Consider the following 20,915-nt stretch of genomic DNA (forward strand, 5'->3'; position numbering starts at 1 on the left):
CAATAAATCGAGAAGCACCTCCAAAACATTGAGTACAATATCACAAAAATCATCATTAATGCCAATTAGATTATATGAGGATATGTTTCTATCTTTCACGTACCAACAGATCTTAATGAGGCGAAAAATGAAATATAAAAAATCTGGAAAATAATTCTTAACGTTATTACTTATTCATTTTTTTTTCATTCAATCAAGCTCGATCAAAAAGTTCTTCGTGAGGATTGATGAAAATAACTCTTCTCAGAAAGGAGTTATAAAGTAAAATGCTCTCATTTTATATGGGGGCTATCAGAATGGAGGGTGGGGGGAGGGGCTGGTATGCATGGACGAAAAGTTTAAGTAATACACTGACCCCATACCGAATTTCATCAAGATAGCTTTAGTCGTTCTTGCGTAATTCGTTGTCAAAAGAGCGATTTTTTCAAACTACTTCCAGCGTTTATCGTCCTGGGTCCAGAGAATTTTTTTTAATCTTATACCAGTATCTGCAAAATGCGCCTACTCTCATCTCTGGATAAAGATAAACCGGTGCCCATATATACTTTTGATCATTCTTCCTTCTAAGAAATAGTTTTTATGCTCTAAAATTTTTCCTCCATAGTTTAGTAGAACATTGGTCCAAGAAAAAAAGTTGTTACCTATACCAATGTCTATCCATTAACATAGGACCCGTTCGTGGCGATTCCGGGACCGGATTTGACTATTCTCCTTTCTTCCTAGCATTCCATGGACGTTTGCGGAACTCCGTATGGGACCGTCTAATAAGATATGTCCGCGAGTTTCCATGGACTTTTCTCTAACGAATATTTCCACGGCTTTTCCTATGGATTGTTAGCGTATAATCGGCAGTCAGCCCTTTAAAAATTCGGAAAATCCTCTATATTTCCAGGAAATTATCCGCTGAAATTTCCATGCAACGGCCTTAGAGGCTTCCGTGGTTTAATATTACGGAATTCCACGACTTTTCCAGTGGATTTTTTAAATACATTTTTCTTCAAAATAATTCCAAAAATTGATTAAAAATTTCGTGGAACTTAGAGAATTTCCACACAAAAAAAACATCCACAAATAAATGGACGATCACTGCCAATTGGCAGCTTAGAACGAGAGTATTCATCTATCAGACGAACACTCAATTGTTCTACTTTTGAGTTGAAAATATTGCTACTATATCGTTCATTTGAGTATGTCTAGCTCGCAAGAATTATAGCGTTAGGGCGAAAAATAATTGCAGAATTTTCGCGCTTACTTCCATGGAGTCTTGGTCGGAAAGATATCAGAAAATATACTCGGAATATTCAAAGAAAATTTTGAATCAATTTCCGAGGAATGCTCTCAAATATGTTGCAAGAAAATTCCTCGGACTTTTTTTCTAGGAAATCCACGCGAAAAAAAGCTGATAACTCCGCAGAATTCCAAGCGGAATACAGTAGACTCTCTCAAATTCGGGCATATGGGACCGAAATGTCAGCCGAATTAGACAGAAATTTGGGCGACAAACTTTTTGAAAAGCAACGATTTTTTATTCATGTGCATATTAAGTTTACACACTCATTTATATCGTAAATTGCATGAAAATCCCTCAATAATGCAAAATCACATCAAAACTAAGACAAAGCATGCCAAATTTGAGCATATTTGATTCATTTGATAATCATAATTAACACTTGGAAGGACCCTAGTGGCAGCCGCTGCCAATTTAGTTTTCAATTTAATTTTTTATAGTGAAGAATATATCATTTCGCTTGGAGGCCTGATTGAATGCGTGCAGAATTTATCTGTCTATTTTTTCGTTATAAAGTTTTTAATAAAAATTAAATATTAATGTAAATATATTGTAAAAACAAAAAACTGCACTCGGAAGGACCAAGTGGCAGTTGCTGCCATATGCATTTTATATGGGACTTTGACGTTCTGCAGATGTAATTTTCTTGATTGTTAGTGTATAAAAACCTTAAAAGAACAAATTGAAAGTGTTTTTGCAAAATATTGAGAAGAATTATGGAAAATATTGAATTGAGAAATATGAATAATTATGGGAATTATTCAATTTTTCTCTTATTTCCCAAAGCGAAAATTCCATTTTTTTAAGCGAAGCTAATAGATAATAGTTAATAGTATTAACTATTGTTCATAAGCATTCAAAAGCAGACTACTTTCCATTACTCCATGATTCTGATAAAGATGAAAACATCGAATGGTTAAAAATCTTTAGATACAGTACCCAAAGAGATAAAATTTCTGATTCAGACACCAGAAAAGAACTGACTAAAGCTTCGAATATTAAAATACAAATAAAAATATTAAAATATTTTGTAAAATCCGATAAATAGCAGCAGCTGCCACTTGGTCCTTCCGTGACACTTTTACTTTACAGTAGACTCTCACTCAATCGGCTCTTTTTCAATCGGGCGTCAAATTTTGTTGACAATTTTCACGCTTAATTATGAAGCTAATTCGCTCAAATTCGCTGTAGTTCTTCCTATTTTATCGTGATTCTTTATAATTGAGCGCTTTTTGTGGAATTTACAAAGGCTTTGACGCCCAAATCTATCGATAAACCGGATGACATTTCGCCCCATATTGCTGATTGAGAGAGAGTCTACTGTAGTTAGGGTTCTACGAAGTGTTATGCCCAACGCTCAATAACTTTTGTTTGTAAATATGTTTTCAAAATTTCCCATGAGCGTGAGCGAGATGACTAGATCTAGATCTCACTCACTCTCATTGAAATGTCAAAAACATGTTTACAAAGCAAAAGTTATTGTGCGTTGGGCATTAAACTTGAAAAATGACAACAAACTTTTTTCAAATGTAACCGCTGCCCGAATTAAAAAGTAACCCCGAGAGTAACCCGCCACCCGCCCGATCTTAAAAGAGCCGAATTTGCGAGAGTCTATTGTATTTTCAAGACAATTATCTGCAGACAATTCCATGGAAAATTTCCAGACCCAAATAGCTGAACACGCTGCTAAGAAATTTTTTTATAGGGCATTAAGTGTCAGTTCGTGTCAACATCTGTCGGACATTTTTTGCGTTTACGGCACGTTTTAGTGGAGATTTTTCGTGGTAATAAGATGCCTTCCTGTGCAAAAATAGAGAAACGCGCCTCAGCCGAGGTGCAGATCCCTGACAATGGTACCCCCATACGTCAGGTGATTGTGGCAGTGGAGCATAAGATCCGAAACTTGGAGAAGAGGAAGGTAAGTTGGAAACTGTTTGGGGATTACGCCCTTTTTTTGCCAATTTCCCGTACAGCTGCCAATGTGAATGTACCCCAAATGGATTCTTTGGGGTATGTGGGTTGAATTGCAAGTTCAATTGAGTGGATAGAATTGGGATTTCCTGTTCCAATTTGTGGGTTTTTTCTTTGTTCCCCCCGACGCCATATTTTATACACATTTTGCGCTTTGCATGTGCCCTTCCGGATGGGAGGGGGGGCACTTTCTCGAGGTTTTCTTGAGTCGGATTCTCAAGGTTTCTATCCATGGGATGTTGCAGGGAAAGTTGGAGTCGTATAGGGATCTGCAGAAGTCAGGGAAAGATTTGACGCAGGATCAGAAAATTGCAGTGTCCAAGTACGATGAAGTAACACAGTGTCTGGACTTTGCTAGGGAATTGTTCAAGCAGGTCCATGCCATTTCGGCCATGTGGGAGAAGGATCAGAAGAAGGTGGTGCGCAAGGAGACGGCAACACGTATCCAGAATGAAGTGACCAAAGTCAAGGAAGTACTCGTGATTCAAGACACATTGGAGAATCTTCGCGATGAGCAAGCCCGGGAGGATTTCCTCACGGGTTCCAATGGTGCGGCTAAGCTGGAGAAGAAGGAACTCGATCTACTGGATAAGCTCTATGACAGTTCAACGGTCAAGAGGGTGCCTGGGTCAAATCTAGAAACCTACCTGGCCAGTGCCCAGAAGGCGGCTGATCACCTCATCTCGACGGTGGATGGCAAGCCAAAGTCCTTCTGTGACACAAATTACGAGCGTGTCCGAAGCATCCTGCAAGTTGTGCAGAATTCCGGCTATTTTGACAAACACTTCATCATGCCGGAAAAGGAGGAAGAACCAGAGACGGAGACTAAGGAAGTGCTAAAGAATGGAGTAGAGAGTGATGCTGAAGTAGCTCCGGCGAAGGAAACTGTGGAAGAACCTGAGGCACCGCCTCAGCAACCTGCAACTGTTCCCAACTTCCCGGCTGAACCCTTGACCCAAGCTCCTCCAGCTCTGGTGCCTCAGATTCTCATGCCACAGCCCATCACGACCATCATCCCAGCTCAGGCGTCCGTCGTGAGTACTGCCACTCCGCCCTTGGTGGGAATTCCCGGTGCTCCGAATCCCCTTATGAATGCCGGCCACATGAGAGCCATGGAACAGTCCTACTTCAAGCATCAACAGCAGTATATGCAGCAGATGAGGCCAATCTCGGACATCATCGGTGGCAGCAATTACTACTTCCTGCAGGAGTCTGAGCTCGATTCTCCGGACGTCGTGACATCTACACCGGCGGCACCGCAGCCACAGCAGCCGGCTGCAGCACCAGCTCCGGCACCCCAAATGACTGCCCCTGCCGTTCCCATCGCCACTCAGACCTTCACAAACCAGAACTATCCCATGGTGCCCCCGCAAACTGTCTTTCCCGGCATCAAGCCACCCGCCGCTGTTCCCAATCAACAACCAATTGCACCCAATCAACCTCCAGCTCCGGATCATCTTGCAGGTTAGTGCATTTTTTTTCTTTCAAACAAAATATTAACCCATTCCTTACCATGGTATTATACATCATACGCAAATTGGGTGATTTTAGATGATTTATTCCTGCGTAATTTTTATCCGAATTGCTGTCGGGAATGGATTTTTAGTAACTTTAGTTCTTCAATTTTTTAAGAAAAATAGTCCGACAGAGATGAAAATACATTTTGTTATTGTTTTCTTGCTTCGCGGAAGGTCATGCAAAATTTTTGTTCAAAATGGCGGACGGAAAAAATGACAACCCGTCGAATTTGTTAAAATTGGCCTCCTTCCTCTTTCGTGATTTGAATTCTAGTTGCCAATTTGTTTTCTTGAATAGTTACTGTATCTAAAGCAATAGAGTTTGTAATGAATTAATGCAAAGAATTTAAATTCAGCGACCGTTAAGACGTGTGTTTACAGGGGCTCCCCGGGCCCCATAATAGATAAAAAAAATTTTCTTTTCAAAAAATTCATCTATTAATCTGTAGGAAACTAATCTCAAAATATGAATATTCTATCTCAAGTATTTCTGGTACATTGACTGAATGGGTTAACTCTTTTCGGACCACAACATATCCAGCGAACGAATTTCAGTAAAACTCACGTTATTGTAACTCTTAGTGGTCAAATATGATACTTTTGTAGAGAAAGAATTTTCTCCGCCTCTGGGAAATTGGAAAACTCTCATGGGTACTCTCGTCCCCAAAAGAACGAAAAGGAGACAAACTCAGACAAACTTCAATTTTCCCAAAGGCAATAATATCAATTTTGTGAATTATTTTTGCGTGTCAAATGACTCCTTTACAATGTTGATTACTAAAACAAGAAGAATTATTGACCAGTATCTTGTGGGATGTCCAGGAAGTGCTAAAAAGGACACCGAGCTCCTGCTTGCCAACAGATTCCTCAAAATATTTCACAGAATAGCACTTTAAAACACATTTTTCTCAAACACGATGTTACTGCAGACACATTAAGCTTTCTCAAGAGCCAAAAAAACACTTCCTGGACAATCAGAATTCACCAAAATCTGGAAGAATACAAAAAACTTTAAGCAAGCTGAACTTCGTACCAATTTGACAAGTACCAAATTTTAAATTTGACCGTTAATACACTGAGAAAAAAATGGGATATGAAGAGGGAATTACTTAGTTTTCAACAGAAATAAAGGTAATTTTCGATGAAAACGCATCTCCAGAGCTTATTGAATCCTCTATTGACTCACAGGAACTTAATAGGACTTGTGCTGTAATAAAATTATAGCATTTTATCGATTTTTTGTGGTTCAGTACAGATTAGCCAGCTGTCAAATTGGTACGAACTTCAGCTTTTTTCAATGAAATTTGGTATCAGCAAAAAGCTGAAGTTTGTACCAAATTTTTGATAGGTTCTATTTTAATTAATTCACAATTATTCACTGGGGGATATCACTGGGGTGGCCAGGAAGACGCTAAACTACCGCCTGAGATACCGGGCAAGAGGAATCTTGGCCACATTCACTTGAAAATCCGTAAATAAATTTGGTACCAAAAAAACTGAAGTTCGTACCAATTTGACAGCTGGCTAATTTGTACTGAGCCACAAATTTAATAAAATGCGATATTTTCACTATAGCACAAGCTTCATTAAGTTTCTGGGAGTCAGTACAGGATTCACTGAGGCTCTGAGGATGGAATTTGTGTGTAATTTCCACTAAAACGCTGAAAAACCACTTTGTTTTCATTTCAATTTGTACTTTTTTTTTAGTGTACCTTCCGAAATTTGGTACTGTCAAATTGGTACGTAGTTCAGGCTGCTAAAACTTTATCAACTTCAATCAAATGTCAAAATTATCGGCCATATTGGCAAAAATTTCGCTCCCGCTTGAATTTTCTTACAAGGTTGGTGTTAAAAAGCAAATGGCGGGCATTGGCGGGATAACCTTACATTTGACCTCTAGATTTTTGGGGACGAGAGTACCCATAAAGTTTGAACAAGTTTTTTTTATTATTATTATTATTTATTAATGCAGCGGCAAATTGCCATATGCATATAAAAATCAGGTACATTGGAAGACTACAATTCAATAACAATTCTAGCTATACCTGATTAGAAAAAGAAACCTTAAATATCTAAATCGAAATAACAATTTGTACGTGGTAATTAATTTAAAAAAAAAGAGAAAATAAAGAGAAAGAGAACAAAATTTTGCAAGTTTTTTTTTTAAATTTTAAGAAAAAAATATTTTTCGAATTTATGCAATTTGTAATTGTTAGTTATCATACTTATTGGCCCCGAGAGGTTTTTCCTTATTCTGGTCTAGAAATATCAAAAAAAAAAAGTCACAATATCTGCAAGGAAGCAGAAAATCGAAAATTCACGATTTTTGACCAAAAATATCTTAGCTCAGGAGTTAATTGGGGGAACCTGCAAAAAATATCCTAGATTTGGACATCCTCATAGTTTGTAATCATCCACAAGAATCGGATTTTTATCGATTCTAAATAGTCCAAAAAAAATTCTTTTTTTCCATGGATACCCAGAGTCCCAAAGGAGACGAAAGAGTTAAACCCCTTCGGTAAAATTTGAATTTGTGGCATTCAAATTCTGACCTGAATCCTGTAAAGTACAGTGGACTCTCACTCAATCGGCTCTTTTTCAATCGGGCGACAAATTTTGTTGACAATTTTCACGCTTAATTATGAAGCTAATTCACTCAAATTCGCTGTAGTTCTTCCTATTTTATCATGATTCTTTATAATTGAGTGCTTTTTGTGGAATTTACAAAGGCTTTGACGCTCAATTCTATCGCTAAACAGGATGACATTTTGCCCCATATTCCCGATTGAGAGAGAGTCTACTGTAAAGTAAAGTGTATAAAAGGAAAGCCAATATAACTTGCAACATCTTTCACAGCAGAGTCTGGAGAATTATTTCAAAAGCAGGTCAAGGAAATTGCAAGGAGTCTTGTTTTGTTCATTTTATGCTCTGTTAAAGAGGCCAAAGAAATTACCTCAAAAACAATCATAACATAATTGATTATTGCAATGCGATTTATTTATTTATTTTCTAAATTGAATCATTTTACTAATTTCTTCTCAATTGATTTTTGCAATTGCATCTTTTAAGCTAAGAAGTCTATTTTCAATTTAATTTAGGGTTTTAGGGGAAGGTTTCGCAGGTACGTACTGAAAATGGTTTCCATGATTTAACCCTCTAACGGGTAAGACCGTCTCCAGGCGGTCTTCACAAAAATCACATTTACAGCGACAATAAAGGTTTTATTTATTTAAAAATGCTATAGTGTCCTCGGTAATAGTCTTATAAACATCTCTTGAAAGTTTGAACTCATTTTGACTCTTCGTTTTGTTGCTATTCCCAGTTTTGTGTGACAGGTCAGAGAAAAAGCAACCAAAAATATTTGTGCAAAAAAACTCATTTCCAATTTCCATAAAAATACCGATTTAAAGTTATCTGACTAAAATTAATTTATTTTTTACTGAAAGATATGTCATTCTACTTTGTATATTTTATTTAAAAAAAATTGAAAAAACTAAAAATGTGAATTTTAGAAGCAAAAAGAGTTTTAAAATTTTTTTATATTTTCTCACCTAGCGCCTAAACTAAAAGAGATAATGAAGAATGGATGGTTTTTACGACTTTATTGGATCATAATTATCATAGTAAACATTGTTTTAGAACTTTTTTTTCGCATATTAAAGAAAACACCGTTAGAGGGTTAAGATTCTTTACTGAATTCCACACAAAGCGAATCAATTCGCTGCTTGGAAATTGCAAGGGGTCAACTCACTTTTTGCGATTTTGAGATTCTAATGCACTTAGAAAGACAATTTAATAAATTTTCAGATGATATAGGGTAAATTAAGCTAATTCAAAACCTGCTTCAAATGGAAATTTTTTGCTACTCCAAATGGAAACGTCATTTTTTTCCATGATAAATACAGTATTAATATAATTTTCTATACCACAGTTTCATTATTTAGTTAATTTTGCTCCAAATAAAGCGAAAATCCATTCATATTCACAAATTTTAATTTATTAATTTCTCAGAAAAATTAATAGTGTACCTTTTCACCATCGAATTTTTCATGTCATATTTCTGGGTAATTTTGTCACTTGTACCCAAACGCTACTTTTTGTTCTAAAATTTTATTTTATGAACTATTTACGTAAAAAGGAATTTAATATAATGACTTCCGGCTGTTATTAATGCATTTTGCATGAACACTTCCGGAATTTATTCACTTACAGCCTAAGTAATGGTATATTTGAATAAAATACGGTCTTATATGAATAAATGTATCAATAACAGATTTTTGTCCAATAAAATGGCTGGAAAGTATGACGTAGGCCATATCACAGAGATGAGGCTACGTATCTAGGCGTGATCCTGTGGTAGGACTATCAAATCTGGACTCCAATCACAGTTTATTACCATTTATTTTTGTATCTGGACGACAAAATCGTGTTCGGCGATGTCTAAACTATTGGCTAACCTTTCAAACTAATCAAAACCGATATCCTAAGCAACATCAGCTTCAGGGTATGATAACTGAATCATAAAATACTTGGCAGAATGACCGGTAAAGCAGGGAAAGAGAACGAAATGCAAAAGAAACTAAAACAGTTTTCAACTAATTTTACAATTCCTCAATTAAACCGACATTTCTAAAGAATTTTCAATATTTTTTCGGTCCCAGTTGGTTATTTTATATATTTCCGCGCTATATTAAATATATCCATGGTCATACTGCCCTAATCGTCCGATTTTGCTATTAAACTTTATGATACTAAATCAGTACGTAAAATCTTTATAAATAATTCCGCTGCTTTTTTGTCTATACAGACAGAGTATATAGGCTATTCCGTTGGGTAATTCATGGCTTAGTTATCATACCCTGAAGCTGATGTTGCTTAGGATATCGATTTTGATTAATTTGAAAGGCTAGCCAATAGTTTAGACCTCGCCGAACGCGATTTTGTCGCCCAAATACAAAAATAAATGGTAATAAACTGTGATTGGAGTCCGGATTTCATAGTCTTACCACTGGTTCACGTCCAGATATGTAGTCTGATTTCTGTGATATAGCCTACGTCATACTTTGCAGCCATTTTGTTGGACCAAAATCCGTTATTGATACACTTTTTCATAAAAGAGCGTATTTTATTGAAATATAACATTACTTAGGTTGTAAGTGAAAAAATTCCGGAAGTGTTCATGCAAAATGCATTAATAACAGCCGGAAGTCATTATATTAAATTCCTTTTTACGTAAATAGTTCATAAAATAAAATTTTAGAACAAAAAGTAGCGTTTGGGTACAAGTGACAAAATTGTACCAATGCATCCTTTTTTTAAAAGGCTCTAAAAAATATTAGTCCTTCTCCTAAAAAATTCTAATAAGGCACAATTTGTAGCTTTATAACAAAGCTCTCTAAGAAAAAAAAGTTTCAGTCAAAATATAAATTAGATCTTGAGATATTAAGTGCTTTATAGAGAGTTTTGAAACATTGTCCGGCACTGTATATTTATTCAGAATAATAAACACTCCCTTGCCTGCCCTCCTTATTCATTGAAATATTTACTGAACTCAAAGAAAAATTTCATTTGCTGGCTTATCTGCCCGGGTCTCCCCTAATTATAATTTATTATCTTTTGTAGCCGTTCATATTCCCGGATTTGCAACAGCTCGACCCATCGTGCCGCCGAATTCGGCTCCTCAGACGCTGCAGCAGCAACAACAGCAGCAGCAACAGCAACAGCAGCAGCCCATTCAGACTGCAGGACATGTGTCTCCTGGCCAGGCTCAGCAGTTCCCGGCAGCTGACAATAGATCTCTTATGATGACCCAGGCTCCACAGCCGGCTGTCTCGAGTGCTCAGCCGGCGCCAGTCGTTGAGAAAGTGGCACCGAGTAGGAAGGAGGAGCCACCGGCAGAAGAGCCACCTTTGACTATCAGTGAATGGACGGCTGAGGATTCGGCTGCGGTGACAAAGAAAGTGGCTGAAGAGAGTACTGACTGGGGCGATCAGGTGAATGAGGCAACAACCAAGGATTGGAATTCCGCAGACACATCCAATGCCGCTGGGGACAATCAGTTTGGTGGTTCTTGGCAGCCTGAGGGAGGATCGTCTGGAGGTGGCTACGGAGGTCGCCGGGGATATTCAAGTGGTGGAGGTGGTCAGATGAGGCGCCGCGGGATGCACAATAATATGGGTTACAGGTCCAGTAGGCAGCAGCAGGGAGGAGGAGGAGGAAATGGTGGTGGTGGGTATCATCAGAATGGAGGAGGAGCTGGTCAGAGATCTGGCGGTGGAAGCACTTTCTACCGCAACAACGATCCCAACTACTATCAGAATCAGAATGGGGGCTCAAGTGGCGGCAGCGGAGGAGGTGGCTATCACAATGGTGGAAGTAACTACAAACAGCGTCCCAATATGCGTCAGTCAATGGGCGGAGGAGGAGGAGGAAACCGTGGAGAGCGCAGTAACTCCAACAGACGTGACAATAGACCCATGCGTTCAACTGGAGGCTACCAAGGTCCCACTAGGAACTCTGCCCCAGCTCAGAATGAATAAAAAAAAGGGAGAAATTGGCACAGGAAGAAAGATGATGATACAAAGGGAGGAGGAGGAGGAGAAACTGGCCCAGTGGCCCTAAATATTTGTCTACTTTGAAGACTTCTATCTCTTGTTTTCTTGAAGTTCTCACACACAAACACAAAAAAAAAACTCAATTATGGAGTTTAATAATGAAATTAACCGAGTATTATAATCCCATTTCGTTCGTTCTCTTTTTTTTCATACAGACACACATATATTTAAAAGAATTGATGAATTATGCAGATGAACTGCTGTTTAATTACATTATTCTGATTTTTTTTAAAGATCCTTTTCATTATGACTTTCTGTATAATTTATAATAAAGAAGAAAATTATGTTTTTTTCTTAAGTTTGCTTTTTTTTTTGGATTTTTCAATTGTTATTCGCTTTTGGTTTTTTGTCCCTTGGCCCCAATTAGTTGGAACTCAACTTATTGCAAAATAGAAGCTTCGGAAATCGTCTGTCTGGTGGCGCTGATGCTTACTTTTTGCATTTATTGAAATTGTTCCAAGGGTTTGTGCCAAGGAACGGAAAAAACAGCTTCTGCCATTTTTAGCAATATCTTTTTTTTCTGAGTTTTCCAACAGATGTGAAATAAAAGAATTTTTATAGCTAAGATTACAGCCAATTAATAGAAAGAAAAAAACAATTACAATGAACGCAAAAAAAGGAATAAGGATTTGCTTTTCACATTCTAAATTTATCAAAAAGAAAAATCGTAATTAATAAAATATAGTGGATTTTTAAATGAGCAAATTAGCATGGAGAATCAATCATTTAATTATGAATTTAGCTCTTGAAAACAATAAATGACGGAAAAAAATGGATACAAAAATAAAGTATTAGGAGTTTTTAGAAAAGAATGGAGATACAATTGAAGGAATTACCCAAGTTCTACTTGTGTATGTTTGTAAACTATTTCTTGCTCTCAAAAAAAAATAGGTATATATACAATAAAATTAATTTTCTTTTGTGACACACTATTTTTATCACTGAACTGTACGGCTTCCGTTGGATATTTTAACAAATTGAAACAGCAGCGCCATCATGCGTGGGGAAATTGAAAATAATAATTTAAAAAATACATTTTAAACTTAACCCTTTAACGACGTGACAGTTTTCGCGGACCGAAAATCAGCAATAAAAATGAAACGGATAAACAAAATCAGTAAAAGGTCTTACATCTAACCTTAGAAAATCCAACAGAGTCTGATTCGGTGTATTTTAGTCCTCTATGAGCGATAGGGACAATAATAGCCTAAAAATTTAAGTAATTTTTCTGACAATACCAATTGTTGTGGACAGAACGCCGTCTGACGGAAATTTTATGAATTAATATTTTTTGGCATTGTAATTTAGGCCCTTCCGGCATTCTGTCTTTTCACTTTGTGACTTTAATGGCGAGACACGCGTGACGACGACGACTACAGAAATTTGGTTATTTTCTCGAATAAGTTGTGAAAATGGTGTAAAATTATGTTATCTATTGAATCTAAGAAGGTATTTCTTTACTTTGCGATAGGTTGATTAAATAGAGACAGACGGATTCAGTAGATATTAGGTGATATCCAGAACAAGATTGAAGTCTTATTAGGTAAAGACAAAGACGATTTATTTAGCAATTAGGACTTTTAATCAATTCTTATTAGCTCTACTAGATCTTCTCGGGAATTATCCGTGTCTCGCCGGCTGTAAAGACGACGAAAATAAAAAGCATTTACAAAAAAATACAGTCCACTTTGACGACGACCCCAACACCAATGAACGATAATTAGGTGTGATTCCTTCTAATCACACCTATTTTTACTCTAATGAAAAATATTATGTTTGAGTATTGTAGTTTCTACTTCCAAAACAGTTTTGCTTAAAAAAATTGGAAGTATAAAAAATAATTAAAATTAATTTTCAATATGAGAATTTAAAAATTCGTCATTTTTTAGCTGAAAAATTTACTATCTAACAAATAGCTGGAGACTTTCAAAAAATATTCTAGATTCCTTCAACCTTCTACTTTGCAAAAACGTACAAAAATAAGGAAAAAATGACTTTATGTAGTCAGAAAAAATTATTTTCCTTATGGGACAGCGGTGTCCCAATCGTCCTTAAAGGGTTCAATCCGCTGAAGTATCCGTTCACCGCCTTTATTGAGTCCATTTTTAAGAAAAAATGTGACAAAGGGTTCCAGCTTTGCGGAAGGCTCGAACTCACGAGGCGAGATAGAGCTCTCTGTGAATTATACTTACCTCACTTACCTATATTTTATTTATTTATTTACAATGGCAATGCGTGCAATTGAGATTAAATCCCTTGAAAGTACAGAAAAGGTTTAAGCAATTGAAGAAACAGTTAGCAGCGTCCACCGCCGTCTTAGCGTTGGTGACCAACCTCCAGAGCAAAACGGTGGAAAAGCTCCTTCGGAGGTTGTATTAGGTCCTTGGCACAATTAGGACTTAAGCCGAAAGACAGCTTAGTGGAAAATGATAGAAATGTAGTTAAACCATTATTTCGAATATAATTACGCTAAGCCATCTCTCGGCTAATCCTCAAGTCCAGGCCTGAGCTAAAAGAAAAGCCGAAGAGAGTTTGGTGGTGCCTGTTGGCATTCTTCGAAATGCCGCGAAAATTCACGTAGAAAAAATGAGAGGTTTTTTAATGTGAAAATTGTTTAATTCCTTAGAAGTTAAGTCATTTTCACAAGAAAATGCTTTTAATAATTTAGTTGAATACAGTTATTTGAATTAATTGTAAATTATTGTCGATATTACAACAAAAACATTGGGATGAAGTTTTGAGCTGGAAGACTCACATTCTTTTGAGCTGTATCAAAATTCAGGATAAGTTTGAGAAAAATCTTTTTGTACAACACTATTTTGGTTAATAAGAAATGCAAAAGTACATATTACAAGAAGGGACACGACCTGCTAATAAACATAAAATAGAGAAGAAAATATTTTCAAAGAAGAAAAGATTTTTCGCAACCGCAGCGCCGCCAGACGTTTGTCAAGTGAGTTATTTGTGTCTCTATCTCTCTCTCACAGTTGAATTGCGCGCGATTTAAGAACTCTCCATTTGAAGTGACATTTGCATTTAATTTCTTTGTATTTCTGCAAGATTCAAGTAAAAGGGTGTGTAGTGAACAGCTATCCGTCTTCCGACAAAGATATTAAGAAGACAATTTCTTTCTATATGAGTTTTTATTTCTTTTATGCCTTTTTGGCGCAAAAATATTTATCATGGCACCGTGAATGAGCGGGATTAGTCTTACCAGTATGGCTATCTGTAATTTCCATTAAAACTATCAACACAAAATTTCCGATATTACACGACTTTTAACGAGCACAGGTCTGCGTCAAGTCTGTCAAGGCCCTAAGCCGTCTGAGCCAACCAATTTCAAAATATACAAATTAAACAGAGAAATAGAAGAAAAAAATGAAAACGCAACACAAAAGAAAAAAAGAATTCAAGAGGACAGAAAGGATCGAATAAGCCACTGCCTCTTCTCTCTGGGCAGCTCATTCCCAGACTAAAGTACTATGAGTTACAAGCACACGGAGAAATGAAAATGAAATTCGACAAAGACAAGTCATTACCTTTATCGATTCATCACCGATTTCAAGACCTTTCCAAAAAATCCAAATTTAACCAAATTGATTGAAAAATAAGCCTCTAGAGTGATTAAACGGATTAAATCCTCAAAAAATCAAGACGGCGATTTCTTTTAGGTCATACAGTAGACTCTCTCTAAATCGGGTATATGGGGCAAAATCTCACCCAAAAATATCGAGAGATTCTGCTGTCAAAGTTATCGTAAATTCCACAAAAAACGCTCAATTATAAAGAATCACGATAAAATAAGAGGAACTTAAGTGTATTTGAACAAATTTGCTTAAAAATCAAACGTGAAAATTGTCAACAAAATGTCTCGCCCGAATGAAAACGAGCCGATTGAGCGAAAGTCCACTGTAGGTACAGTCGAGTTCCTCAAATTTGAACTCCTTCAAAATTTAAAATATGAGGCTATTGAAAGGAAATTTTGCGTGTAGTCTGAATTAGAACTATTTTTCTCTGGAGTTTTCTCAATATTGTTGTATTACCCCCCAAATGTTCGAATTTGATGAACTATATTGTATGTATAATAGAAAATATGTTCTTCTGGACCAACTCTAAAACATTTTCAAAAGGATATTATAGAAGCCATTTTCGAAATAAACCAAGAACATGATTTCAGCGTTAATGGAGGGAGGCAAGGGGAAAGGAATAAAAACTTCTAGAGGTAGTTTTTTTTTATTGGGGGTTATCGAAGACCAAAAGTTGATATCAAAATCTGTGCACAAATTCGCAAAAAATACTTGGAAGATAGATAAAGCTTGGAGGCTGGCCAAGTGTGTGGCTTATTAATCAAGACTAGCTCAATCATAAATAAGTCTTAGGCTCTTGATTACTGCCTGTTGCAGTGATATCAATATCACTCATTATCAGGTATGTTTTGGTTTTCTATTTTATTTGATTTGTTTTTCCTTAGAAACACAGAAAATATGGCACATATTTCCAAAAATAAATATTTATGTATGAGTTTTTTACGTTATAATTTTCTCAAAAAAAAAAAAAAAAACTAACAAAACTTGAAAAAAATCATGAAGAATTTATTACACAATTTAAGTTGAATTGCTAAAGTGCAGTCTTGATTAAATAAATCCGGCAAAATGAATTTGCTTTTGCTATTTCTTTCAGACACATCTCAGCTTCTTTCATCGTGTAGGATCAGAGAACCTTCTAATAATGTTTCGATGTTGTTTATCAGATTTGACTTTTTACGGGCGTTTGAAAAATACAGTGTGCAGAGATCGATCATTTTAAGATTGTTCTCTGCTCTTCCGGTGACTACTTGTTCTAGGCGTTTTAGACAAAAAAAAATGAGCAGTAAAAATTTAGATTTTTTCAGTAATGCTGCTCTCAGCTCCTACACCTATACAATTTAGTGAAATTCAATTAATTAGAATTTTAACTCTTAAGATGCTGGCACACCTTTTCAATTGAGTGAAATTCAATCGATTGAAATTTTACCTCACTCTTTCAAACTGAAATCAGATAAAACCATCTCGAAAATTCAAATTCAAATTGAACATGAAATTGAAATTTCAATTTTCATTTGACAGAAAGAGACAAACATATGTTATTTCAGTTTGAAAGAGTATAAGAGGTTAAAATTTCAAGCGTTTGAATTTCACTCAATTGAAAAGGTGTGCCAGCGCCATTACTCTTTTAAATATAAATAAATTTAAAGTTGTATCATTTTCTGTCAAATCAATATTGAAATTTCACTTTCAAGAAAGAGACAACTATCTGAGTTTGGCTTGAAAGAGTAAGAAGTAAAATTTCAATTAATTGTATCTCACTAAAATTGTAAAGGTAAGGGAGCACTACAAAAAATTAAATTCGAACAGTAAAAAATTAAATTTGGTTCGCAATAAATCAAAATTAGTCAGTAATGCCACCAGCACACCATTTAAAACAAGAATATAGTGGCACAACGTTCCATAGAGGAACTTAGGCCTTAGGATTGGATAAATTTGCCTGATCTATAACTTATGGCGCTGGCATACCTTTTTAATTTAGAAAAATCCCATCGATTGAAATTTTACCTCTCACTTTTTCAAATTGAAATTAAATATAGTTGTCTCTTTCTGTCAAATGCAAATCCAAAATGAAATTGAAATTTTAATTTGCATTTGACGGAAAGAGTCAACTGTTTGTAATTTCATTTCAAAAGAGTAATGGCGCTGGCACACTTTTTCAATTTAGTGAAATTCAATCGATTGAAATTTTACCTCTTACTCTTTCAATCTGAAATAAAATATAGCTGTCTCTTTCTGTCAAGTGAAAATTGAAATTTCAATTTCATTTTCAATTTTAAATTTCATGTGACAGAAAAGAGACAGATTTATCTGATTTCAATTTGAAAGAGTAAGAGGTAAAATTTCAATCGACTGAATTTCACTCAATTGAATAGGTGTGCCAGCGTCATAACAGCTAAAATGTTAACCGATTGAAATTCACTAAAATTGAAAATGTGTGCCAGCGCCATTAGCATAGAAAATTGAATTAAGCCTGTATAATATTAAACTTTTGTTAGTAAAAACATCTATACTTTTCCAAAAATAAGTCTAATTTATAACATTTTATAATAATTTATTAACATCTGAGGTAATTGCAGGTAAAGTGAAAAACTTAGCTCTCTCCGATATCCGGCAGACGGGTGGACAAAATGAAATTTGGGTTAGGGTAAAGGCTCATAATTTTGGACAGTCTGCATATAAGCATCGAAGTTCCAAGTTTGAAGTGCGATATTTTCAATTAATTGACATTTCTTGTTACTCTCTTTTCAGAAGGGTTGTTTAGAAACTTAGCAAGCTATTTATCGTCTTATTTTTATTAAAATTAGTTTTAATACGTTTAAAAATGAATTGATATGTAGAGGTGACTTTGGCTCTTATTTTGGACAACTTGTTTATTAATTTGTCCAACTTGGCTGTAAATTTGGACAGCTAATCCGCCTCAATAGGATGCCCATTGTTCTTCATTTCATGAACCAATCTTACCAAGTCCTCTTCCTGTTCATGTAAGGAAACGTAGAATGTCACAAGAAGCCCGGAAACTTTCCATATCATTCATTAAAGTGAGTTGACTTCGATACTCCAAGTATGATTCTGAATTCTGAAGTTCTGATTCTGAATGAATTGAAAATCAACAGATTTTTTTTTGTGGTGTGCTTATGTTTCATTTTGTGCCACAATTAAGTATCAAAGGTTTTGATAAAGTGAAAATAACATTTTAATTCATGCTGGACAAAGCTTCATCTTTGTAAAAAAAAAAAAAGAAGTTTGAATTAATCAACCGTCAGTATTAGGCAGCTGCCAGCCGGATATCGGGCCGTATATCGGAGAGAGCTGTGTAACTTGCATGAAAATTTATTTCTGCGCATAAAAATGTATTTATTGCTATCGGAAAATAGTTTTTAGTTACTGAAGTCTAGTCCTTCAAAAACGTAAGAAAATTACCTAATATAAATATATTCTGTTGCACTTTTCTCGCCCCGTGGGAAGTTATACAAAATTTTTGTCAAAAGTTTATGCCCAGAAAGTTTGATATCGCGTCGTTTTTGATAAAATTTTCCTTTTTTTTCTTTCCAGATTTGAATTCCAAGTGACAAATTCTTTTCTTAGTCAGTTACACTATGTAAATAAATAGGGTTTACAATGAATTTTATTGAAATTAATTCATTACAATGTTTGAACTGGATTTACTTTCAAATAAGGTCTCCTTGCGCCTCTTATGTAGGTAGAATTTTTCTCTTTTCACAATAAACAATTGTTGATCTGTGCTAATTCCAAATATGAACATTAGCTTAATTTATTGTGCTAAAATTTCTTTTCCGTGTCCACTAAAGAAATTGCCAATGCAAGAATCACAGCATCCATAAGGTAAAACAACCTTATTCCTTAGCTATTTCACATAATCTAATCTTTTTTTATTGTTTTTCTTTTTTTTTTTTTGACAAAATATGATAACTGTTGGCACAGTTATTATGTTTTAAGATTTTTTACAAATACAAATTCAAAATCTAAATTATAATAAATCAACTATAAATTAGAATTAAAATACAAAAAATAACAAACCGTTTCTAAGAGTGTATTCCGCGCACTAAAGAAATGATTTTCGAGAAAATAACTGAACTTTTCTTTCCGGAACTCACCTTTTTTTAATTTCCTGTTCACTTTTGATGCAAATCTGAAGAATCGTGTTATCACTGGGGAAAAATTCGCAACTAGCAATAAATGATCTCAGGAAAATGACACGTGTAATCAGCTGATTTGTTTATTAATTGCCGTTATATCGGTTATGTCCATAGAGAGACAGAGGTACGGTACTTGCCCCGACTTGTCCGGATGAATGTTTAATGAACTTTTCGTGGAATTTCGAGAGAAAGTGAATCATCAGGTATGATTTTCTACTCAAGCATCTTTTTGAGAGACCCATCGTTGTATAGCTTCTTGACGTCAGTTCCTCCCCCAATGAATTCACCCTTTACAAAGACTCTGGGTACCTGGGATGCCACAAAAACCCTTAGAGACGTGTTTGCAAGGCAGAAAATCATTAACTTACCGTTCTAGCACCTGTGATCTCTCCAAGAACATCCTGAATCTCAGACCCATCCTCTCTGCTCTCCAATTCAATTGCTGTGAAGTCCTGAGACAACTTTCGGAATTGCTGAAAGAATTTCCAATAGAATTTGTGATCCGGGAAGCCCAGGAAAACTCCAAAAACACTTACCTCCTTGGCCATTGAACAATAGGGACAATAGGTTTTTGAGAATATCACCACTTTATCACTTGCAATGGTCTCTCTCACAAACTGTGCCACAGGTCCACTCATGTCGACGGGTTCTTTGCTACTGAAAATGCCCATTTGCTCTCAAAATTTCATGAGAATCGCAAAAACTTTGCGCACAAATAAAATTCGCCTTTTTGTAAGAACGAAAACAAAAGGGAATGAGGTTATGTTAGTGGCAGTCTCAGAGATAAGGGAAAAAGCCGCAATTTCCGTGCATTAAGTGGTTTTTTCAATTATCTTATTATCAATTTACCAAAGTTCTGTAGATTTGATGTAAAGAATTTGTAGAAAAGTTAGAAAATAATAAAAAAACTTCAAATTTTTCAGGCATTTAAATTTACACCGCACTTCAGTTTAGCAATTGTTATACAGAGGTCACTACAATTGGCGGGAATTTTTATAATTTGTATTAGGCGAGACGCGTGATCAACAAAAATAAAAATTCGGTCCCTTTTTTAAAGAAATTTTGAGGAAAAAATAGAAAAGAAATGGAATATAAATAGAGAAATACAAATTTATTTATTAATGTAATTATTTATTAAAACCCAATATATTTTTTTTAGTATTATTTGTAAAAATGAAAAAAATTGGATGAGAAATTCATAAAAGTGTCTGAAAATCTTTAAAGTCGATTATCTCGGAAACTACGAGAGATAGAGGCCTAAAACTTTACATCCATTTAGAGCCTCTTTCAGGCTTGATATGTGCAAAATTTTACTTGACCTGCGAAAATCCTCGAAAAATTTCGCGACTCGCGGAAATCCGAGAAATTTCTCACGACCCGCGAAATATATATACAGTGTCTACTCAATAAATAAATTCGAGGAGAGATGGAACACCTTTTTTATATTCAATAGTGCGGACACATTTTTAACGGGAGATAAAAACGAATCTTACTATTTTGTCATTTAAAGACTCTAGATTCATGTTATCACCATTAGAAAACTATTAAAGAAAAAAATCACCTCAAAAAATTGATTTTAAAAAAAGTTGCATTTTGGGGCATTCAGAAAAAGTGAGGGAGAGATGGAACACCGAAAATTTTATCAAAATATGCAGTTTTATTGTATTAATTTATAAGAAAAAGACACATTTTTAAACAAAAAAACTATTTTATTGTATTTCTCAGTTTTTTCAATGAATTTGAAACTGATTTTTTAGAGGTCTTGGGAATCTGTGTAATAC

At 35.4% G+C, this 20,915-nt stretch overlaps 2 protein-coding genes across 2 annotated transcripts; one reads left to right on the plus strand and one right to left on the minus strand.

Annotated features, from left to right (window-relative positions):
* The first annotated feature begins 2,983 nt into the window (after window positions 1-2,983).
* LOC129803762 (caprin homolog) lies at window positions 2,984-11,688 on the plus strand. The gene is made up of 3 exons (XM_055850544.1): window positions 2,984-3,206; window positions 3,505-4,723; window positions 10,399-11,688. Exons 1-3 carry the CDS (start codon window positions 3,081-3,083, stop codon window positions 11,313-11,315), a joined length of 2,262 nt encoding a protein of 753 aa, XP_055706519.1. The 5' UTR covers window positions 2,984-3,080; the 3' UTR covers window positions 11,316-11,688.
* A 6,898-nt stretch (window positions 11,689-18,586) lies between these two features.
* Window positions 18,587-19,891, minus strand: LOC129803838 (uncharacterized). The gene is made up of 3 exons (XM_055850651.1): window positions 19,671-19,891; window positions 19,503-19,607; window positions 18,587-19,443 (listed from the first exon to the last, which is right to left on the minus strand). The coding sequence occupies exons 1-3, from the start codon at window positions 19,803-19,805 to the stop codon at window positions 19,348-19,350; spliced, it is 336 nt and encodes a 111-aa protein (XP_055706626.1). The 5' UTR covers window positions 19,806-19,891; the 3' UTR covers window positions 18,587-19,347.
* Window positions 19,892-20,915: the final 1,024 nt, after the last annotated feature.

This window comes from Phlebotomus papatasi, chromosome 2, assembly GCF_024763615.1.
Source record: "Phlebotomus papatasi isolate M1 chromosome 2, Ppap_2.1, whole genome shotgun sequence".
In the NCBI taxonomy this organism is placed as follows: domain Eukaryota; kingdom Metazoa; phylum Arthropoda; class Insecta; order Diptera; family Psychodidae; genus Phlebotomus; species Phlebotomus papatasi.